Source organism: Heptranchias perlo, chromosome 15 (genome assembly GCF_035084215.1).
Source record: "Heptranchias perlo isolate sHepPer1 chromosome 15, sHepPer1.hap1, whole genome shotgun sequence".
Classification (NCBI taxonomy): domain Eukaryota; kingdom Metazoa; phylum Chordata; class Chondrichthyes; order Hexanchiformes; family Hexanchidae; genus Heptranchias; species Heptranchias perlo.
This window is the reverse complement of record NC_090339.1, coordinates 62,605,053-62,626,349: the sequence shown is the minus strand read 5'-3', so window position 1 is coordinate 62,626,349 and position 21,297 is coordinate 62,605,053. Positions and strand designations below refer to the sequence as shown.

Sequence of the window (21,297 nt, the reverse complement as noted above, 5' to 3'; positions counted from 1 at the left end):
GAAAGAAAGAAGGACTTTCATTTTTATAGTGCCTTTCATAACCACAGGACGTCTCACAGTACTTTAGAAGTGTAGTCACTCTTGTAATGGTTCCAACCCCAGGCTAAAGAGCCATATGTGCGAATTTCCTGCAATTGCACTGGTTCAAAACAAGTATAAAATTACCACCGGAATTTTCAGCACAGTAGGAAACAAAAGTCATTTTTTTGGCGTTTTATTGCGATTTGTTTTTTTTATTCCTCCTCACTGAGACCGGCTCTATATTTTCTTTATCTTTGAATGCGTTTTTACGGCATCGGTTAGAGTTACATTAAAAATTGGAAAGCTTCCACGCTTGCGTGTTCTTAAACATGCTGTGCCTGATGTGAATGAATGACGGTTAGACGGCTTGAAACTTTAATTTCCACACTTAAAGACAGAATATCTGGTATGAGTGCCGCGCTTTCCTCGGGCCCCAATTGTTTACGCTGATTTCCGATTGCATTACGCCGATTTTTACGTTCTGGCGTACGCTAATGAGAGTGGTAGGAAATTTAGACATAAATTGACATCAGCAAAACGGGCGCACGAAAGGGCATAATTTCGGGCGTAACTTCGCAACTATGCCCTCCACAGGAAATTCCATCCCCCAGTTTGTAAGGAGTAGAAGATTATTGGCATACAAACCCGATGCTGGTTCCGACTGCAGTTTGTTGACGCTGTTCTGAACCATTTCGTCATCTGTGAGTTTGCGGGGAAAATTACTCTTCTGTAGTTCTGTTTTTTCTTTTTGGATTACAAGAAAAAAATTGTCATTTAATTTTTGCATTCGCTAGGTTTTTGAAAAAAATTGCACTTCTATTCACTTTCACAAAACAACATATAGAATCAGGAAACATTTAAGCCCTGGAATTGCAAGACTAGTCCCAGAGCAGACACTCACTCGACAGGAGTGTAAGTCAGAAAATTAGATGATGGGGTCAACATGCCCATTACTGTTAAATGGCATGAAATTGGGAGCGCCATAGATTCTCTGATCCGCACTCCACCGAGTGAGACTCCGGATTTGGGAGCACTGTCTCGCAATTCTGGGGCTATATCCCTGCAGTCAGTGTTTCTGCTGCCCCTCGATATTTTGTACTGTGAAACAAATGGCTAGGCCCTTTGTTTTTTCCACTGAAGGGCAGAAATTACTGAAAGCGACATTACAGATGAACTCTTCAAGCGTTCCTCAAAATAATATTGCAATTAAGAGGGAAGCATTATTTAATTGCTTTCAAATTTATTTTTTCATTTTGTTTTTACAAATATTTTGGCTCGTACAGAGACCAGCTTTTGAGAAGTGTCTTGTCTCCAGATGACAGGAGGTCAAGGCACTGATCCACTTTGATATTGGCTGATACAGGATTGCACCTTCAGCAGTAACTGGGGCTTTAGGTGCTAACCTTCGCTTGGCTGTGGCTCAAACTTCTAGTGCTAAGATAGGTCAACGGCTAAAACCACAGTACAGCTGGAAGATACAAATGCTGCATTGGTGTTTAAACTGTAGCAGAAGGCCACGTTACCTTGATGCATAATGTAGAGAGAGTGCCAGATTGCACCATTTTAATTATAGAGCAATCTCCCTTAAACGATTTGAAAAACAAATTGAAAAAAATCAGCTTTGAAAATACGCAAAAGGAGTCTTTCAAAAAAATGTTACAGTGAGTGCTTTCTGATACCGAGAATATGAAATAAACGTATAGGAAAACAATGGTCACTAATTCCTGGGGCTGGAGAGGGTGGGAGCCTGATTTCCGCTGGAGTGGGTGCTGAATATGGACAGAACCTGGTTCTACAGGGATTCCACCCCGTTTACATCGGCCCTTTAAATCCGATCGGTGGGGGAGGGGTGGGGTGGGGGGAATGGATTTTACAGCTGGCGCCCTTGCAACAAGAAGGCATGTCAGGCATCCCCGGGAAATTCCTCCCTTTACACCTTTGAAAGGCCTCAGCAGCACTCAAGCCAATTGAGATCTTCACCGGAGTGGATCAATTCCCTTCTCTAGCGGCCTAATGGGTCACTCCATGCCCCTCCCCCCCCACACACACAGTGGGGAATCTAGAACAAGGGGGAACAATCTCAAAATTAAAGCTAGGCCAGTTAGGAGTGAAACCAGGAAGCACATTTTCATATAAAGGGTAGTGGAAATCTGGAAATCTCTCCTCCAAAAGGCAGTCAATTGAAATATTCAAGACTGAGAGCGATAGATTTTTGATGGTTAATAGTATCAAAGGATACGGAGCTAAGGTGGCTAAATGCGATTGAGGTACAGATGAGCCACGATCTAATTGAATGGCGGAACGGGCTCGAGGGGCTGAATGGCCTCCTCCTGCTCCTCTGTTTTTTCTGCGGCCCGGGTGGGCTTTGAGAGCGGCATGGTGTCGCTCCACCCTAGATGGGTTGATCCGTTCGGGCGCCACTGATGGACCCTGCTGCATGCCGGTGGCCCACCGAGTTGTATAAATGGTCCCGCCCCCAGGGTTTGGGACGGGGTCTTTCCAGGCTGAGGCTGGAGCAGGCTGGCGTTGTGTCCACAGCACTTATGTCGGTGGAGCAACCCTCTTAGGATTTTTACTTGGAATACTTGGAAAACCAATGCCTCTGGGGGAGGTGGGGGTGCGGGGAGAGAGGGGGACACTCCTAGCCCCAAGGCTTGAAGATTGTCCTACATGGGGAAACAAAAGTACCTTTGTACCACTTTTGTCTTGGGGCTGTCGCGGGACCCCCACAGATCCTTTGGTCTGTGGAAGTCCCAAAGCAAGGCCTCAAGCCAAGATCCTTGTGGGTGTCCCTCTGCTCGGATGCCCAACGATTGGACGGAAAGGAAACTGAGCTTGGGACTGTGTCTGGTCCGGAACTGGCCACCTATGGATGCCCAGAAAATCCATATGTAAGGAATCTTACAACACCAGGTTATAGTCCAACAATTTTATTTTAAAGTCACAAGCTTTCGGAAATTATCCCCTTCACCTGACGAAGGGGATAATCTCCGAAAGCTTGTGACTTTAAAATAAAATTGTTGGACTATAACCTGGTGTTGTAAGATTCCTTACATTTGTCCACCCCAGTCCATCACCGGCATCTCCACATCACAGAAAATCCATGGCAGGGGTAGAAACATGATTGGTCTCCACCTCTTTTTCCTCTTTGCTTTGCCTGGAAACTGCGTGTTTCCCATTACGGCAAAGAAGCAAATTATTATGCAGTTGAAGGACAAGGTCCTTGAGAGAACAAATTGGGAAAGAGGATTTGGGGCACTGTATATAACTTAAGAGCAATGGAGGACAGCCAAATTCCAACATACAAGTTATAGGTCATCAGTGTTATCAAGAAAACCATTCCAATTTTTAAAGATTCCACCAACAACCCAAAAAATAAATGCTCATAAGAGACTTCCATCAGAACTCGACATCGATGGGCAAAGTTCACACCATGCTGACATTTTTAAATTCATCATATAGTTTTACAGGCTCAGAAGAGTATCCTAAAAAGGTTAACAGATGAATTATGTAGGGGCAACTTCATTCCTCAAATTAAAAGTTCCCTTTAATTGGCCTTAAATATATTCTATCTGGTTCTAATGCCAAATGAATACTCAAATATTTCAATTATTTATATTATATGTATATACATCCTATTTTTAAACATATCCTATATATAAAAAGGGAGATAGCTCAAGTCCAGGGAACTACAGATCAGTTAGATAATGGAATCTTTACTCAAAGAAGTAATTGAAAAACATCTCGAAACCAAAAATATAATAAAGAATTGTCAGCACAGATTCCAAAAGGGAAAATCATGCTTGAATTCTTTGAAGAAGTAACAGAAAGAGCAGATAAAGGTAATGTAGTAGATGTAATATATTTAGATTTTCAAATGGTCTTCGATAAGGAACCGCATAGTAGACTCATGACTAAGGTCAGAGAATGTAGAGTCAGGGGACAAGTTGCAGAATGGATAGCAAGCTGGCTACAAAACAGAAAACAGAGAGTAGAGGTTAAAGGTATTTATTCAGACTGGCAAAAGGTGGGAAGAGGTGCTCCACAAGGATTGGTGCTGGGACCACTGTTGTTCACCATTTAGATAAACGATATGGACTCGGGAATCGGAAGTACAATTTCAAAATTTGTGGATGACACCAAATTGGGAGGTATAGTTAATAGTGAGGCAGACTCCGACAAAACAACAGCAACAAACTGCATTTATATAGCGCCTTTAATGTAGTAAGACGTCTCCCAAGGCGCTTCACAGGAGCATTATGAAACAAAATTTGACACCAGACCACATAAGGAGATATTAGGACAGATGATCAAAAGCTTGGCAAAAGAGGTAGGCTTTAAGGCGCGTCTTAAAGGAGGAGAGAGAGGTAGAGAGGTGGAGAGAGTCCAGAGCTTAGGGCCTAGGCAGCTGAAGGCATGGCCGCCAATGGTGCAGCGATTAAAATCGGCGATGTGCAAGAGGCCAGAATTGGAGGAGCACAGAGATCTCGGAGGGTTGCAGGGTTGGAAGAGGTTAGAGATATGGAGGGGGCGAGGCCATGGAGGGATTTGAAAACAAGGATGAGAATTTTAATATCAAGGCGTTCTCGGACCGGGAGCCAATGTAGGTCAGCGAGCACAGGGGGTGATGGGTGAACTGGACTTGGTGCGAGTTAGGATACGGGCAGCAGAGTTTTGGATAAGCTCAAGTTTATGGAGGGTGGAAGGTGGGAGGCCGGCCAGGAGAGTATTGGAATAGTCCAGTCTAGAGGTAACAAAGGCATGAATGAGGGTTTCAGCCGCAGATGAGCTGAGGCAGGGGCGTAGACGGGAGATGTTATGGAGGTGGAAGTAGGCGGTCTTGGTGATGGAGAGGATATGGGGTTGGAAGCTCATCTCAGGGTCAAATAGGAAGCCAAAGTTGCAAATGATCTGGTTCTGCATCAGACAGTGGCCAGGGAGAGGGATGGAGTTGGTGGCGAGGGAACGGAGTTTGTGGCGGGGACTGAAGACAGTGGCTTTGGTCTTCGCAACATTTATTTGAAGGAAATTTCTGCTCATCCAGTACTGGATGTTGGATAAGCAGCGTGACAAATCAAAGGTAGTGGAGGGGCTGAGAGAGATGGTGGTGAGGTAGAGCTGGGTGTTGTCAGCGTACATGTGGAACCTGACATTGTGTTTTCAGAAGATGTCGCTGTTGGGCAGCACGTAGATGAGAAATAGCAGGGGACCAGGGATGGATCCTTGGGGGCTCCAGAGGTAATGGTGCGGGAGCAGGAAGAGAAACCATTGCAGGAGATCTCTGGCTACGACTGGATAGATAAGAATAGAACCAGGCGAGCACAGTCCCTCCCAGCTGAATGACAGAAGAGAGGCGTTGGAGGAGGATGGTGTGGTCAACCGTGTCAAAGGCTGCAGACAGGTTGAGAAGGATGAGGAGGGATACTTCACCATCGTCACAGTCACACAGGATGTCATTTGTGACTTTGATAAGAGCCGTTTCAGTGCTATGGCAGGGGCGGAAACCTGATTGGAGGGATTCAAACATGGAGTTGCGGGAAAGATGGGCATGGATTTGGGAGGCAACAATGTGTACAAGGATTTTGGTGAGGAAAGGGAGGTTGGAGTTGGGAGTATTCTTTGCAAGGACAGAGGGGTCAAGGGTGGGTTTTTTGAGGAGTGGGGTGATGACGGCAGATTTGAAAGGGAGGGGGACAGTACCTGAGGAGAGGGAAACTTCATCAATATCATGGGGGTCAGGAAGGGAAGTTGGGTGGTCAGCACTTTGGTGGGAATTGGGTCAAGGGGACAGGAGGTGGGTCTCATGGTCAAGATGAGCTCGGAGAGGGCATGAGGGGAGATAGGAGAGAAACTAGAAAAAGATGCGACAAAAGACAAGATGACGTCAATAAAATTGCAGAATGAGTGTGTAATTGGCAAATGAATTTCAATATAGACAAGTGTGAGGTGTTGCATTTTGGTAGGAGGAATAGGAGGTCACATACCCCTTGGAAAATAAGAGTCTAAATGGAGTAGAGGAGTAAAGGGATCTAGGGGAACAGATATACAAATCATTAAAAGTTCTAATACATGTTAACAAGGCCATAGAAAATGCAAACAAAGCACTGGCGTTCATTTCTAGAGGAATAGAATTGAAAAGCAGAGGAGTTATGTTAAATTTGTATAGAACCTTGGTTGGACCACACTTGGAGTACTGTGAACAACTCTAGTCTCCATATTACAAAAAAGATACAGAGACACTGGAGAAGGTGCAAAGAAGATTTACAAGGATGATACCAGAACTGAGAGGTTATAACTATCAGGAAAGACAAAACAGGCTGGGGCTCTTTTCTCCAGAAAAGAGAAGGCTGAGGGGTGACCGAATAGATGTCTTAAAATTATGATGTGGTTTGACAGGGTAGATGTAGAGAAGACGTTTCCACATGTGGGGAAGTCCAAAACTAGGGGCCATAAATATAAGACAGTCGTATCAGTTATATAAAAAGAGAAAGGGTGGCTAAGGCAAACGAAGGTCCCTTAGAGGATGAGACCGGGAAATTAATGGTGGGAAACATGGAGATGGCAAAAATGCTGAACAAATATTTTGTTTCAGTCTTTACGGTAGAGGACACTAAGAATATCCCAACACTGGACAAACAGGGGGCTCCAGGGGGGGAGGAGCTAAATACGATTAAAATCACGAAGGAATTGGTACTCAGTAAATTAATGGGACTCAAGGTGGATAAATCCCCTGGACCTGACGGCTTACATCCTCGGGTCTTGAGGGAAGTGGCAGTAGGGATTGTGGATGCTTTGGTAATAATTTTCCAAAATTCTCTGGGCTCGGCAAAGGTCCCGGCAGATTGGAAAACTGCTAATGTAACACCCTTATTTAAAAAGGGTAGTAGGTAGAAGGCTGGAAATTATAGACCAGTTAGCCTAACATCTGTGGTGGGTAAAATTTTGGAGTCTATTATTAAGGAGACAGTAGCGGGAGGAGGTATTGGCGGTTTTAGCAGGCCTAAAAATGGATAAATCCCCAGGCCCGGACGAAATGTATCCCAGGCTACTGTGTGAGGCAAAGGAGGAGATTGCGGGGGCTCTGACACATATATTCAGAACCTCTCTGGCCACAGGGGATGTGCCTGAGGACTGGAGAACCGCTAATGTAATACCATTATTCAAGAAGGGGAGTAGGGAAAAACCGGGGAACTACAGGCCAGTGAGCCTAACATCAGTGGTAGGAAAATTATTGGAAAAAATTCTGAAGGACAAAATTAGTCTCCACTTGGAGAAGCAAGGATTAATCAGGGATAGTCAACATGGCTTTGTCAAGGGAAGATCATGTCTGACTAATTTGATTGAATTTTTTGAGGGGGTGACTAGGCGTGTGGATGAGGGTAACGCAGTGGATGTGGTATACATGGATTTTAGTAAGGCCTTCGATAAAGTCCCCCACAGGAGACTGGTCAAGAAGGTACGAGCCCATGGAATCCAGGGTGCCTTGGCACTTTGGATACAAAACTGGCTTAGTGGCAGAAGGCAGAGGGTGATGGTCGAAGGTTGTTTTTGTGACTGGAAGCCTGTGGCCAGTGGGGTACCACAGGGATCGGTGCTGGGTCCCTTGCTGTTTGTGGTCTACATTAATGACTTGGATATGAATGTAAAAGGTATGATCAGTAAGTTCGCTGATGATACAAAGATTGGTAGGGTGGTAAATAGCGAGGAGGATAGCCTCAGTCTGCAGGACGATATAGATGGGTTGGTCAGATGGGCGGAACAGTGGCAAATGGAATTTAACCCGGAAAAGTGCGAGGTGATGCACTTTGGAGGGACTAACAAGGCAAGGGAATACACAATGAATGGGAGGACCCTAGGCAAGACAGAGGGTCAGAGGGATCTTGGTGTGCAAGTTCACAGATCCCTGAAGGCGGCGGAACAGGTAGATAAGGTGGTAAAGAAGGCATATGGGATACTTGCCTTTATTAGCCGAGGCATAGAATATAAGAGCAAGGAGGTTATGATGGAGCTGTATAAAACACTGGTTAGGCCACAGCTGGAGTACTGTGTGCAGTTCTGGTCGCCACACTACAGGAAGGATGTGATCGCTTTGGAGAGGGTGCAGAGGAGATTCACCAGGATGTTACCAGGGCTGGAGCGCTTCAGCTATGAAGAGAGACTGGGAAGATTGGGTTTGTTTTCCTTGGAGCAGAGGAGGCTGAGGGGGGACATGATTGAGGTGTACAAAATTATGAGGGGCACAGATAGGATGGATACTAAGGAGCTTTTTCCCTTCGTTGAGGGTTCTATAACAAGGGGACATAGATTCAAGGTAAAAGGCGGGAGGTTTCGAGGGGATTTGAAAAAGAACTTTTTCACCCAGAGGGTGGTTGGAGTCTGGAACTCACTGTCTGAAAGGGTTGTGGAGGCAGGAACCCTCACAACATTCAAGAAGCATTTGGATGAGCACTTGAAATGCCATAGCATACAAGGCGACGGACCAAATGCTGGAATATGGGATTAGAGTAGACAGGGCTGATGGCCGGCGCGGACACGATGGGCCGAAGGGCCTCTATCCGTGCTGTATAACTCTATGACTCTATGACTCTATAATTTAATAGGACAAAGTCAGCATGGCTTTACGAAGGGAAAGTCATGTCTGACAAATTTGCTTGAGTTCTTTGAGGACATAACGTACAGGGTGGATAAAGGGGAACCAGTGGACGTAGTGTATTTAGACTTCCAGAAGGCATTCAACAAGGTGCCACATAAAAGATTATTGCTCAAGATAAAGAATCACTGGATTGGGGGTAATATTCTGGCATGGGTGGAGGATTGGTTATCTAACAGGAAGCAGAGAGTTGGGATAAATGGTTCATTCTCGGACTGGCAACCAGTAGCCAGTGGTGTTCCGCAGGAGTCGGTGCTGGGTCCCCAACTCTTTACAATCTATATTAACGATTTGGAGGTGGGGACCGAGTGTAACATATCAAAGTTTGCAGATGATACAAAGATGGGAGGGAAAGTAGAGAGTGAGGAGGACATAAAAAACCTACAAGGGGATATAGACAGGCTGGGTGAGTGGGCGGAGATTTGGCAGATGCAATACAATATTGGAAAATGTGAGGTTATGCACTTTGGCAGGAAAAATCAGAGAGCAAGTTATTATCTTAATGGCGAGAAACTGGAAAGTACTGCAGTACAAAGGGATCTGGGGGTCCTAGTGCAAGAAAATCAAAAGGTTAGTATGCATGTGCAGCAGGTGATCAAGAAGGCCAATGGAATGTTGGCTTTTATTGCTAGGGGGATAGAATATAAAAACAGGGAGGTATTGCTGCAGTTATATAAGGTATTGGTGAGACCGCACCTGGAATACTGCATACAGTTTTGGTGTCCATACTTAAGAAAAGACATACTTGCTCTCGAGGCAGTACAAAGAAGGTTCACTCGGTTAATCCCGGGGATGAGGGGGTGGACATATGAAGAGAGGTTGAGTAGATTGGGACTCTACTCATTGGAGTTCAGAAGAATGAGAGGCGATCTTATTGAAACATATAAGATTGTGAAGGGGCTTGATCGGGTGGATGCGGTAAGGATGTTCCCAAGGATGGGTGAAACTAGAACGAGGGGGCATAATCTTAGAATAAGGGGCTGCTCTTTCAAAACTGAGATGAGGAGAAACTTCTTCACTCAGAGGGTAGTAGGTCTGTGGAATTTGCTGCCCCAGGAAGCTGTGGAAGCTACATCATTAAATAAATTTAAAACAGAAATAGACAGTTTCCTAGAAGTAAAGGGAATTAGGGGTTACGGGGAGCGGGCAGGAAATTGGACTTGAATTTAGATTTGAGGTTAGGATCAGATCAGCCATGATCTTATTGAATGGCGGAGCAGGCTCGAGGGGCCGATTGGCCTACTCCTGCTCCTATTTCTTATGTTCTTATGTAAATAAAACCAAAGGGAATTCAGAAGAAACTTCTTTGACCAAAGAGTGGTTAGAATGTGGAACTCACTACCACTTGGAGTAGTTGAGGCAAATAGCACCGATGCATTTAAGGTGAAGCTAGATGAACACACAAGGGAGAAAGGAATAGAAGGATATGCTGATAGGGTTAGATTAAGTAGGGTGGGAGGAGACTCATGTGGAGCATAAACATTGGCATAGACCAGTTGGGCGGAATGGGCTGTTTCTGTGCTGTAAATGCTATGCAATCTTTTTCATGATCAGTTCACTTCAAGCATCTGTTTTCTCCATAAATGTAAACGCAGTGCCCACTCCTCCAGTTACTGAATTAGCAATACTATCAAAGGCAGTAACCTTGCACAATGCTTTCCCAATATGTAAACAGAGATGAACAGATCTCTAACCATCATCTGGTGGCTCTAGTTCTTCCATAAGGTCGTCAAAGGCTTCTTCATTAGATACTGTATCATCTGTTTCACCAAGATCGGAACTTTCAGTCTGACTGCTTTCACCGGTTTCTGTAAAATATGTTTGGTTTGACAACACAACAATTACAGATCCTTATAAAAAATATTTGTTTGCCTCACTCATTAACTTTTCAGTGTTGATTAACTTTGAGATAACAGTTCTCTCGTCAAGCAAATTGTGTTAAACATTTTCAGGGAAGATTTCTTCCATTTTTTTTTTATTCGTTCATGGGATGTGGGCATCGTTGGCGAGGCCAGTATTTATTGCCCATCCCTAATTGCCCTTGAGAAGGTGGTGGTGAGCCGCCTTCTTGAACCGCTGCAGTCTGTGTGGTGAAGGTTCTCCCACAGTGCTGTTATGATGTGGAGATGCCGGTGATGGACTGGGGTTGACAATTGTAAACAATTTTACAACACCAAGTTATAGTCCAGCAATTTTATTTTAAATTCACAAGCTTTCGGAGGCTTCCTCCTTCGTCAGGTGAACGATGTGAAAACATCGTTCACCTGATGAAGGAGGAAGCCTCCGAAAGCTTGTGAATTTAAAATAAAATTGCTGGACTATAACTTGGTGTTGTAAAATTGTTTACAACAGTGCTGTTAGGAAGGGAGTTCCAGGAATTTGACCCAGCGACGATGAAGGAACGGCGATATATTTCCAAGTCGGGATGGTTTGTGACTTGGAGGGGAACGTGCAGGTGGTGTTGTTCCCATGTGCCTGCTGCTCTTGTCCTTCTAGGTGGGAGAGGTCACGGGTTTTGGAGGTGCTGTCGAAGAAGCCTTGTCGAGTTGCTGCAGTGCATCCTGTGGATGGTACACACTGCAGCTATGGTGCGCCGGTGGTGAAGGGAGTGAATGTTTAGGGTGGTGGATGGGGTGCCAATCAAGCGGGCTGCTTTGTCCTGGATGGTGTCGAGCTTCTTGAGTGTTGTTGGAGCTGCACTCATCCAGGCTAGTGGAGAGTATTCCATCACACTCCTGACTTGTGCCTTGTAGATGGTGGAAAGGCTTTGGCGAGTCAGGACGTGAGTCACTGGCCACAGAATACCCAGCCTCGGACCTGCTCTTGTCGCCTCAGTATTCATATGGCTGGTCCAGTTAAATTTCTGGTCAATGGTGACTCCCAGGATGTTGATGGTGGGAGATTCAGCGATGGTAATGTCATTGAATGTCAAGGGGAGGTGGTTAGACTCTCTCTTGTTGGAGATGGTCATTGCCTGGCACTTGTCTGGCGCAATTGTTACTTGCCACTTATCAGCCCAAGCCTGGATGTTGTCCAGGTCTTGCTGCATGCGGGCATGGACTGCTTCATTATCTGAGGGGTTGCGAATGCAACTGAACACTGTGCAATCATCAGCGAACATCCCCATTTCTGACCTTATGATGGAGGGAAGGTCATTGATGAAGCAGCTGAAGATAGTTGGGCTTAGGACACTGCCCTGAGGAACTCCTGCAGCAATGCCCTGGGGCTGAGATGATTGGCCTTCAACAACCACTACCATCTTCCTTTGTGCTATGTATGACTCCAGCCATTGGAGAGTTTTCCCCCTGATTCCCATTGACTTCAATTTTACTGGTACTCCTTGGTGCCACACTCAGTCAAATGCTGCCTTGATGTCAAGGGCAGTCACTCTCACCTCACCTCTGGAATTCAGCTCTTTTGTCCATGTTTGGACCAAGGCTGTAATGAGGTCTGGAGCCGAGTGGTCCTGACAGAACCCAAACTGAGCATCGGTGAGCAGGTTATTGGTGAGTAAGTGCCGCTTGATAGCACTGTCGACGACACCTTCCATCACTTTGCTGATGATTGAGAATAGACTGATGGGGCGGTAATTGGCCGGATTGGATTTGTCTTGGTTTTTGTGGACAAGACACACCTGGGCAATTTTCCACCTTGTCGGGTAGATGCCAGTGTTGTAGCTGTACTGGAACAATTTGGCTATAGGCGCAGCTAGTTCTGGAGCACAAGTCTTCAGCACTACAGCCGGGATGTTGTCGGGGCCCATAGCCTTTGCTGTATCCAGTGCACTCAGCCGATTCTTGATATCACGTGGAGTGAATCAAATTGGCTGAAGACTGGCTTCTGTGATGGTGGGGGTATCAGGAGGAGGCTGAGATGGATCATCCACTCGGCACTTCTGGCTGAAGATGGTTGCAAAGGCTTCAGCCTTGTCTTTTGCAATCACGTGCTGGACTCCGCCATCATTGAGGATCAGCTAGGGACTGTGCTAACATAATGTGAAGATTTCCTCTGGTGTCTCTGGGTTAGTGACGCTCGTAACGCAGCGTGATGATTTCGTCTGGTCTCTCTGTGTATTAGGGACTGTGCTAAAACAATGTTTCTATGATTCTATCTTACATAGAGCCGGCACGGACTTGATGGGCAGAATGGCCTCCTTCCGTGCTGTAACCTTTCTCTGAATCTATGAAGATTTCCTCTGGTCTGTGTGTGTGAAGACTTCACCAACAACTACCTGCATTTATATAGTGCCTTTAACATAGTAAATCGCCGCAAGGCGCTTCACAGGAGGGATTATCAAACAAAATTTGACACCAAGCCGCATAAGGAGATATTAGGACGGGTGTTCAAAAGCTTAGTCAAAGAAGTAGGCAGCTGAAGGCACGGCCGCCAATGCAGGAGCAATGAAAATCGGGGATGTGCAAGAGGCAAGAATTAGAGGAGCAGACATCGCGGTGGGTTGTAGTGCTGGAGGAGGTTACAGAGATAGGGAGGGGCGAGGCCAGGGAGGGATTTGAAAACAAGGATACGAACATATATACGGATGCGAATTTTAAAAGTGAGGCGTTTTCTCTGGTCGCTGTGTGTTAGTGACTGTGCTAACATAGTGTGAGGATTTTTTTTTATTCGTTCAAGGGATGTGGGCATCATTGGCAAGGCCAGCATTTATTGCCCATCCCTAATTGCCCTTGAGAAGGTCGTGATGAGCCGCCTTCTTGAACCGCTGCAGTCCATGTGGTGAAGGTTCTCCCACAGTGCTGTTAGGAAGGGAGTTCCAGGATTTTGACCCAGCGACAATGAAGGAATGGCGATATATTTCCAAGTCAGGATGGTGTGTGACTTGGAGGGGAACGTGCAGGTGGTGTTGTACCCATGTGCCTGCTGCCCTTGTCCTTCTAGGTGGTAGGGGTCGCGGATTTGGGAGGTGTTGTTGAAGAAGCCTTGGCGAGTTGCTGCAGTGCATCCTGTGGATGGTACACACTGCAGCTATGGTGCGCCGGTGGTGAAGGGAGTGAATGTTTAGGGTGATTGATGGGGTGCCAATCAAGCGGGCTGCTTTGTCCTGGATGGTGTTGAGCACTCATCCAGGCAAGTGGAGAGTATTCCATCACGCTCCTGACTTGTGCCTTGTAGATGGTGGAAAGGCTTTGGGGAGTTAAGAGGTGAGTCACTCGCTGCAGAATACCCAGCCTCGGACCTGCTCTTGTAGCCACAGTATTTATGTGGCTGGTCCAGTTAAGTTTCTGGTCAATGGTAACCCCCAGGATGTTGATGGTGGGGGATTCGGCGATAGTAATGCTGTTGAATGTCAAGGGGAGGTAGTTAGACTCTCTCTTGTTGGAGATGGTCATTGCCTGGCACTTATCTGGCGCAAATGTTGCTTGCCATTTATCAGCCCAAGCCTGGATGTTGTCCAGGTCTTGCTGCATGCGGGCACGGACTGCTTCTTTATTTGAGGATCTGGTCTCTGTCTGTTGCTGACCGTGCTAATATAACGTGAAGATTTCCTCTGGTTGCTGTGTGTCAGTGACTGTGTCAACACAATAGGAGTATTTGTTCTGATCACTATTTCTTGTGAAGCTCTAAAAGTGCTCAAAAATGTTGGGTTTATGATTTTGTTACAACTAACAAATGTAAGAAACTTCAGTATGTTTGCAATGTTGCTAACATACACAGAGACCAGTGCAAATCCTCTCCCGCACCAGGTTATGGTAAATTTGTGCAAGGCATTGGTTAGACCACAGTTGGAATATTGTGTCCAGTTTTGGGCATCCCAATATGTAGAAAGGACAAAACCACAGAGGGTATACACATAGATTGATCAGAATGATGTCAGGGATGATAAACTATAGTTCTGAAACTTGAGACATTGCGACTATTTCCACTGGGAAGGTTAAGAGGAGGTTCAGTTGAGATTTTTTAAATCATGAAGAGTTTTAATGGGGTGAATAGGGAAAGACTGGGGAATCAGTGATGAGGGGGGTCATCAATTTAAAATTGTCACTAAGAGAAGGGGGCGAGAGGTTAGATGAAATTTATTTATTCATAGAGTTGAGTTGTTGGAGCCGGAAATGCTTTGCCGTGGGGAATAGTTGAGGCAGAGACAATTGTATCTTTTAAGGGAATAGTAGGGGAATGCTTGAAACAGAGGAAGATACAGGTCTATGGGAAGAAAGCGGAACAGTGGGATTAATTTTTCTGGCAGAGGTCCAGCACATACATGATGGGCCAAATAGCCTCCATCTATACTGTAAACTTCTATGGTTCATTATTTATCAGATTATTAGAAAAGTAAAAGACAATAAAAGTCCACTTGGTCCATTGAGCTTGCCCCTCTAGTACTCCAGCTCACAAACCCAACTATGTTTTGAAAGCCCTAAAGTCTTTGACTCTATTACCTTTCCTGGTGGAGTATTCCAATTGTTTTGAGAACTTGTTTTTTCATAATATGTTTTAAATTTACTTCTTTACTGATTTCAATTTATGTCTTATCTTACTGGCCTTTAGCTTGCAGCAAATATTCTAGGTTCACCTTATCCAGACCACTTAATACTTCACTGGCAGACTTCCCATGGTGTTGCTCGTTGACCAAAACAAAAATAAAATTGTGTCTCTCGCTGACTCCTACAATTCTTTCGCTGCTCATCTCCCACATTCTAGTTCATTGTGTTTCCCTCTCTGTGTCTTCCCGACTGTCTTCCACTCTTGTGTGCTCTCCCCATCCCTCACTCCCTTTCCCTGCATGGCTTGTGCACTTTTTCTTATCTCGGTCTCTAAAATTTGTTTTCACTTTTTCCATCAGTCTGTCCCTCCTTTTGACTCCTCGCTCCATGGTATGTATGGCTGTGATTTTTTTGTTCCTGCCACTCTCTTTTGGAACGTTTGTATTCTGTTCATCTGCCATAAAATTCCTTAACTCTTCTCTCTCATTCTTGTGTATTTTCGAGATGTCAAATCTATTCCTTTTTCACCTAATTTTCTTCTGCCCTCATGGCCCTTTGAATTTTCTTGTAAACACTCTACCTTAATATTTAAATCCACTCTTTAAATTAAGTTTCCGAGTCCTGGCTCTGCAGTTCCACTCGGAGGGGAGATAGGGGTCTGGAGGAGCAGAGAGGGTTCAGTGGGGAGGCAGGACCTGGAACATTGGAACAGGAGCAGGCCATTCAGCCCCTCGAGCCAATTCCTCCATTCAATTAGATCATGGCTGATCTGTAACTTAACTCCATCTACTTGATCTAACTTGGTTCCATAACCCTTAATACTCTTACCTAACAAAAATCTCTCAATCTCAGTTTTGAAATTTTCAATTGACCCCCAGCCTCAACAGCATTTTGGAGGAGAGGGTTCCAGATTTCCACTCCCCTTTGTGTGAAGAAGTGCTTCCTGATATCACCCCCGAACGGCCTGGCTCTAATTTTAAGGTTCTGCCTCCTTGTTCTGGACTCCCCCCAACAGAGGAAATAGTTTCTCTCTATCTCCCTTATCAAATCCTTCAATCATCTTAAACATCTCAATCAGATCACCCCTTAATCTTCTATACTCGAGGGAATACAAGCCTAGTCTATGCAACCCGTCCTCATAATTTAACCTTTTTAGCCCCTGTATCATTCTGGTGAATCTGAGGCGCCCACGATTGAGTGCAGTACTCCAGTTGCAGTATAACCTGGATGCACAGTCATGCTGACAGGAAAAGAAAGATTTAGGCTGGGCAGAGAACAGAGACTGAGGGAGACGGGACCCAGTTGTGCTCAGAGGTGAGGAGATTCGAATCGGACAGTGTAAAAAAGGCAGACGGGTTGGGACCTGAGCCTGTGGGAGGGGAAAAAAACCCGAAAAGCAAAGAATGCAAAAATATATTTTAAAACAATGATAAAAATTGTGAACTTGAATAAAGATAATGCAAATTATGATCTGTATAAATAAAAAAGGATGGCAGCATTGCATCTTCTTATGGAATTAATTGCTGGGATGGGATCGGTCTGTGCTAATCACATAAGCACCACCCTGGTTGAATTCAGCAATTCCACTGAATTACATAGAATGTACAGCAAAGAAAGAGGCCATTTGGCCCAACAGGTCCATGCTGGTGTTTATGCGCCACATGAGCCTCCCCCCTCCCGACTTAATCTAACCCTATCAGCATATCCTTCTATTCCTTTCTTCCTCATGTGTTTATCTAGCTTCCCCTTAAATGCATCTATGCTATTTGCCTCAACTACTCATTGTGGTAGCGAGTTCCACATTCTAACCACTCTCTGGTGAAGAAGTTTCTCCTGAATTCCCTATTGGATTTATTAATGACTATCTTATATTTATGGCCCCTAGTTCTGGTCTCCCTGCAAGTGGAAACATCTTCTCTATGTCTACCCTATCAAACCCTTTCATAATCTTAAAGACCTCTATCAGGTCATCCTCAGCCTTCTCTTTACTGGAGAAAAGAGTCCCAGCCTATTCACTCTTTCTCGATAGGTATAACCTCTCCTTTCTGGTATCATCCTAGTAAATTTGCACCTCCTCTCGTGCCTCTATATCCTTTTTTATGGTGTGAAGACTAGAACTGTTCACAGTGCTCCAAATGTGGTCTAACCAAGGTTCTATACAAGTTTAGCATAACTTCTCTGCTTTTCAATTCCAGCCCTCTGGAAATTAACCCTAGTGCTTGGTTTGCTTTTTTTTTATGGTCTTATTAACCTGTGTCACTACTTTTAGTGATTTGTGTATCTGTACCCCTAAATCCCCCCTACTGCTCTACCCCATTACCTGCCGTCGAACAGCTGAGCCTGGAGGCCGATTTTTCTCGGGCGGCCTCCTTTGCCTACCGGCCCGGGGGGGGTTCCCTCCCCAGGGCTGCAGCAGCCTATAACTTTCCGCTAGTGCAGGAAGTCCCAACCTCCACGGAATTCAGCACTCTCCCAGCCTGAACGACGCACACTGGGTGCAGATTCACTCAGTCGAACGAGCTGAACTCGCATCAGGGGGTGAAGTCAACTCATTCAGGCACTGGCACACGTGACACCTGAGCAGCAGCAGTCATGGCATCCCGTTAATTGGCCCCTTCAGTCTTCGCTTCCTCCCCATCTTTCTGCTATCTCTAGCGTTACTACGCTCTCTCATTACTTCCATTTCAAGTGACCTGCGCAACATTTAATTTGCCCTTGAGCGAATCGAAATCATATTTTGTTTCTCGCCAATATCTAAACAAACAAGTAAGAGGTCTGTAGAACACTATTATTCTAACCCGGCATCATGCTTGCTTCCAACTCGTCCAGCTTCTCCTCAATCACATCATTGTCACCGTCTGAAAGGCTGCCTCCCGTAGGCTCTCGGTCGTCACTGTCATAGTCTGAAACGCTTTTTCTCGTAGGTTCTAAACTTTCATCCCTTCGATCTGTAATGTATATTTGGGACGACAATACAACAGATTTATGACTCTCCTACAGAATAAAAGTGCACGTAAACATGGAAGCAGGAAACCGCCCATGCTCTTTCCAGTCAACTGGGTATGAAGAAAGAAAGACTTGCGCCTTTCACGATCTCAGGACGTCACAAAGCGCTTTGCAACCAATGAAGTGTGGTCACTGTCGTAATGTAGGAAACGCAGCAGCCAATTTGCGCACAGCAAGATCCCACAAACAGCAATGCGATAATGACCAGTTAATCCGTTTTTTTTTAGTGATGTTGGTTGAGGGATAAATATTGGCCAGGACACCAGGGAGAACTCCCCTGCTCTTCTTCATATAATGTTATGGGATCTTTTATGTCCACCTGAGAGGAGAGACAGGGCCTCAGTTTAACATCTCATCCAAAAGAGGGCACCTACCCACATTGCAACACTCCCTCAATACTGCACCGGAGCGTCAGCCTGTGCTCAAGTCTCTGGAATAGGATTTAAACCCACAACCCTCTATCATTAGAGGTGAGAGTGCTACCAACTGAGCCACAGCTTACACAGACATGGTGTCTCTCAGCCACAGGGAAAACTTCAAAGAGTAAAACAGCTTGTGAAACGTCTCCTTTGCTCTATAATGGTTTTTGGGCAAAAGTTTCAGAAAATCACAACAACAATGCAATCTATGCATAGGAGCTGATAACGCGGCCTCTGGAATCCGACATGTGCGGTGCATCACACACAGATGGAGGCCATTCAGCCCATCCTGCCTGTGCCAGCTCTTTGGAAGAGCTATCCAATTAGTCCCACTCCCTTGCTCTTTTCTCATAGCCCTGCAAATTTCTCCTTTTCATGGACATATCCAAATCCCTTTTGAAAGTTACGACTGAATCTGCTTCCACCGCCCTTTCAGGCAGCGCATTCCAGATCATAACAACTCGATTTTTTGCCAATTATCTTAAATCTGTGCCCTCTGGTTACCGACCCTCCCACCAGTAGAAACAGTTTCTCCCTATCTACTCTATCAAAAACCCTCATAATTTTAAACGCTCCTATTAAATCTCCCTCTCACCTTCTCTGCTCTAAGCAGAACACTCCCAGCTTCTCCAGTCTCTCCACGTTACTGAAGTCCCTCATCCCCAATACCATTCTGGTAAATGGGCGCGTTGCATCATCAGGCGCCAAGGCTTGAGGCTTATTCGATGGTCAATACATTCACTGCCCCACTGTGGGTCACAAGTGCTTTCAGTGTACAAGGTTCATTAAGGCCTCCAGTTTTATTTAAAGCAGGGAAAAGTCCTATAAGAATTACGGGGCTAAGTCAGCATTGAGCCCCAATGCACTGGGACTGTGGTGCTGATGAGTACTGCCAGTTTGGCTCTGTTGCTAGTGCTCTTGCTTTTAATTCAGAAGGTTGTGGCTTCAAGCCCCACACCATGTCTTAAGTAATATAATCTTAGCTGACACTTCAGCGCAGTACTGAGGTACTATTTACCAGAATGAGCTGTTCAACCAACGCCCATCTGCTTGCTCAAGTGGACATTAAAGATTCCGTGTCACTATTCCAAGAAAAGCATGGTGTCCTTGGCAAATATTATTCCTCCTTCAAAGCAACAAATGCAGATTGAGTGGACAGTCAGCTCACTGCTGTTTGGGTGAACTTGCTTTGTGCATAAATGGCCGCAGTGTTCACCTGTGTAACAACAGTGACTCCGCTTCAAAGTAAGTTAAAGAAAGAAAAAATGTGCACTTATATAGTGTCTCCCGCGACCTCAGGACGTCCCCAAGTGCTTTAAAACCAATAAAGTTCTTCTGTTGCAATGTAGGAAACATGGCAACCAATTTGCACACAGCCGGGTCCCACACACAGCAATTAAATAAATGACCAGATCGTCTGTTCTGGAGTTGGTTGAGGGATGAATATTGGCCCGGATGCCGGGAGAACTCTTCTGCATTTTGGGATGGCCTGAGAGATGTGATGAGGCGCTATGTAAATGCAGGTCCTTTCTTGGGGTCTTGGAACAGAGCTTTTGACCATCTAAGCATTTACAGTCTAGGATCTCAACCAAGTATTTATCCAACATTTTAAAATAACTATTTCTCAGTTTGTGTAAACAATGACCACACACATTTCACAAAAACTTATGACAGAAACCTGGTATTCTCTCCCAAGGTGCTAGTCATGGTAGGCCAGAGGAGGTTTCACAAGGAGCATTATACCATGTAGAGCACAATGTATTATTCTGCTACTGAGGTAGAGGTGTCCCCTTAAAGCCACAAAGTCTGATTGGCATTAAAAGGTTCTGAGGTAAACTAGATGTAATTCCTCTTAGAGACAGCCTCAGGTCAGTTAGAAATAAAGGTGTTTTTATTTTCCGTTGGCCATGAATCCCTGGCTCCAAACCTCCTCCCCGCCCAACATCAGAAAAATCAATAGGAAATGACTGGCTCTCTCTCACTCTCTTTAAAAAATAAAAATTGCTTTGTATCCGTATCGAAGGGGAAAATGTTTTTAATGTAGTGGTACAGGTGCAGAGCCTCATGCAATGGAGATGGATATTGGGAACTCAGGCCTGGGCTCCGTGTGACATATATGCGGCTCGAGCAATTTTTTGTTTGTCCGTCGACACGAACACGGGAAGAATCCTGCAGCCTGTGAATTGGCCAGGGCGACCCCACCCTGCCTGATGCAGAAGTGAAGCAGGCTTCCTTTGATTTTCAATGAGAGGCGGTGACTGATTGCAAAAGGGACCACGGACCATGGTTCTGGTGACCGCTCATAACCGTGGGCTTTCTGGTGAACAATTCTTGCCCGATGGGTTTGGTGGGACATCAATCACTCAGAGCAGGGTTAGACCCCAGCAGGTAAATTCAACAACCGAGCACTTCCTTACATTAGAATCATGGTTGGGGGAGGGGTTGGGTTAGGCTTGACATCCTTTTGTTTCCATTCATGGGATGTGGGCGTCGCTGGCAAGGCCAGCATTTATTGCCCATCCCTAATTTCCCTTGAGAAGATGGTGGTGAGCCGCCTTCTTGAACCGCTGCAGTCCGTGTGGTGAAGGTTCTCCCACAGTGCTGTTAGGAAGGGAGTTCCAGGAGTTTGACCCGGGTTCCAGGACTTTGACCCAAATCCATCCTGTATGATGAATTTCCCGTGTTGCCTAAGAACTTGGAGCATGACCAGCAAATACGCAACTTGAGGTATTAATCACGATTCTCCCAACTCTTGACGGAT

The 21,297-nt window shown here is 45.4% G+C and overlaps 1 protein-coding gene across 1 annotated transcript in view; it reads right to left on the bottom strand.

Annotated features, from left to right (window-relative positions):
- Positions 1 to 284: 284 nt before the first annotated feature.
- LOC137332824 (uncharacterized) overlaps positions 285 to 21,297 on the bottom strand; it is a 41,470-nt gene continuing 20,457 nt past the window's right edge. Inside the window, exons 11-13 of the mRNA XM_067996755.1 lie at positions 17,910 to 18,059; positions 10,366 to 10,479; positions 285 to 765 (exon numbers count right to left, since the gene is read on the bottom strand). Of these exons, the coding sequence (XP_067852856.1) occupies positions 551 to 765; positions 10,366 to 10,479; positions 17,910 to 18,059 (479 nt within the window). The 3' untranslated portion in view covers positions 285 to 550. The remainder of the gene's footprint in view (positions 766 to 10,365; positions 10,480 to 17,909; positions 18,060 to 21,297) is intronic.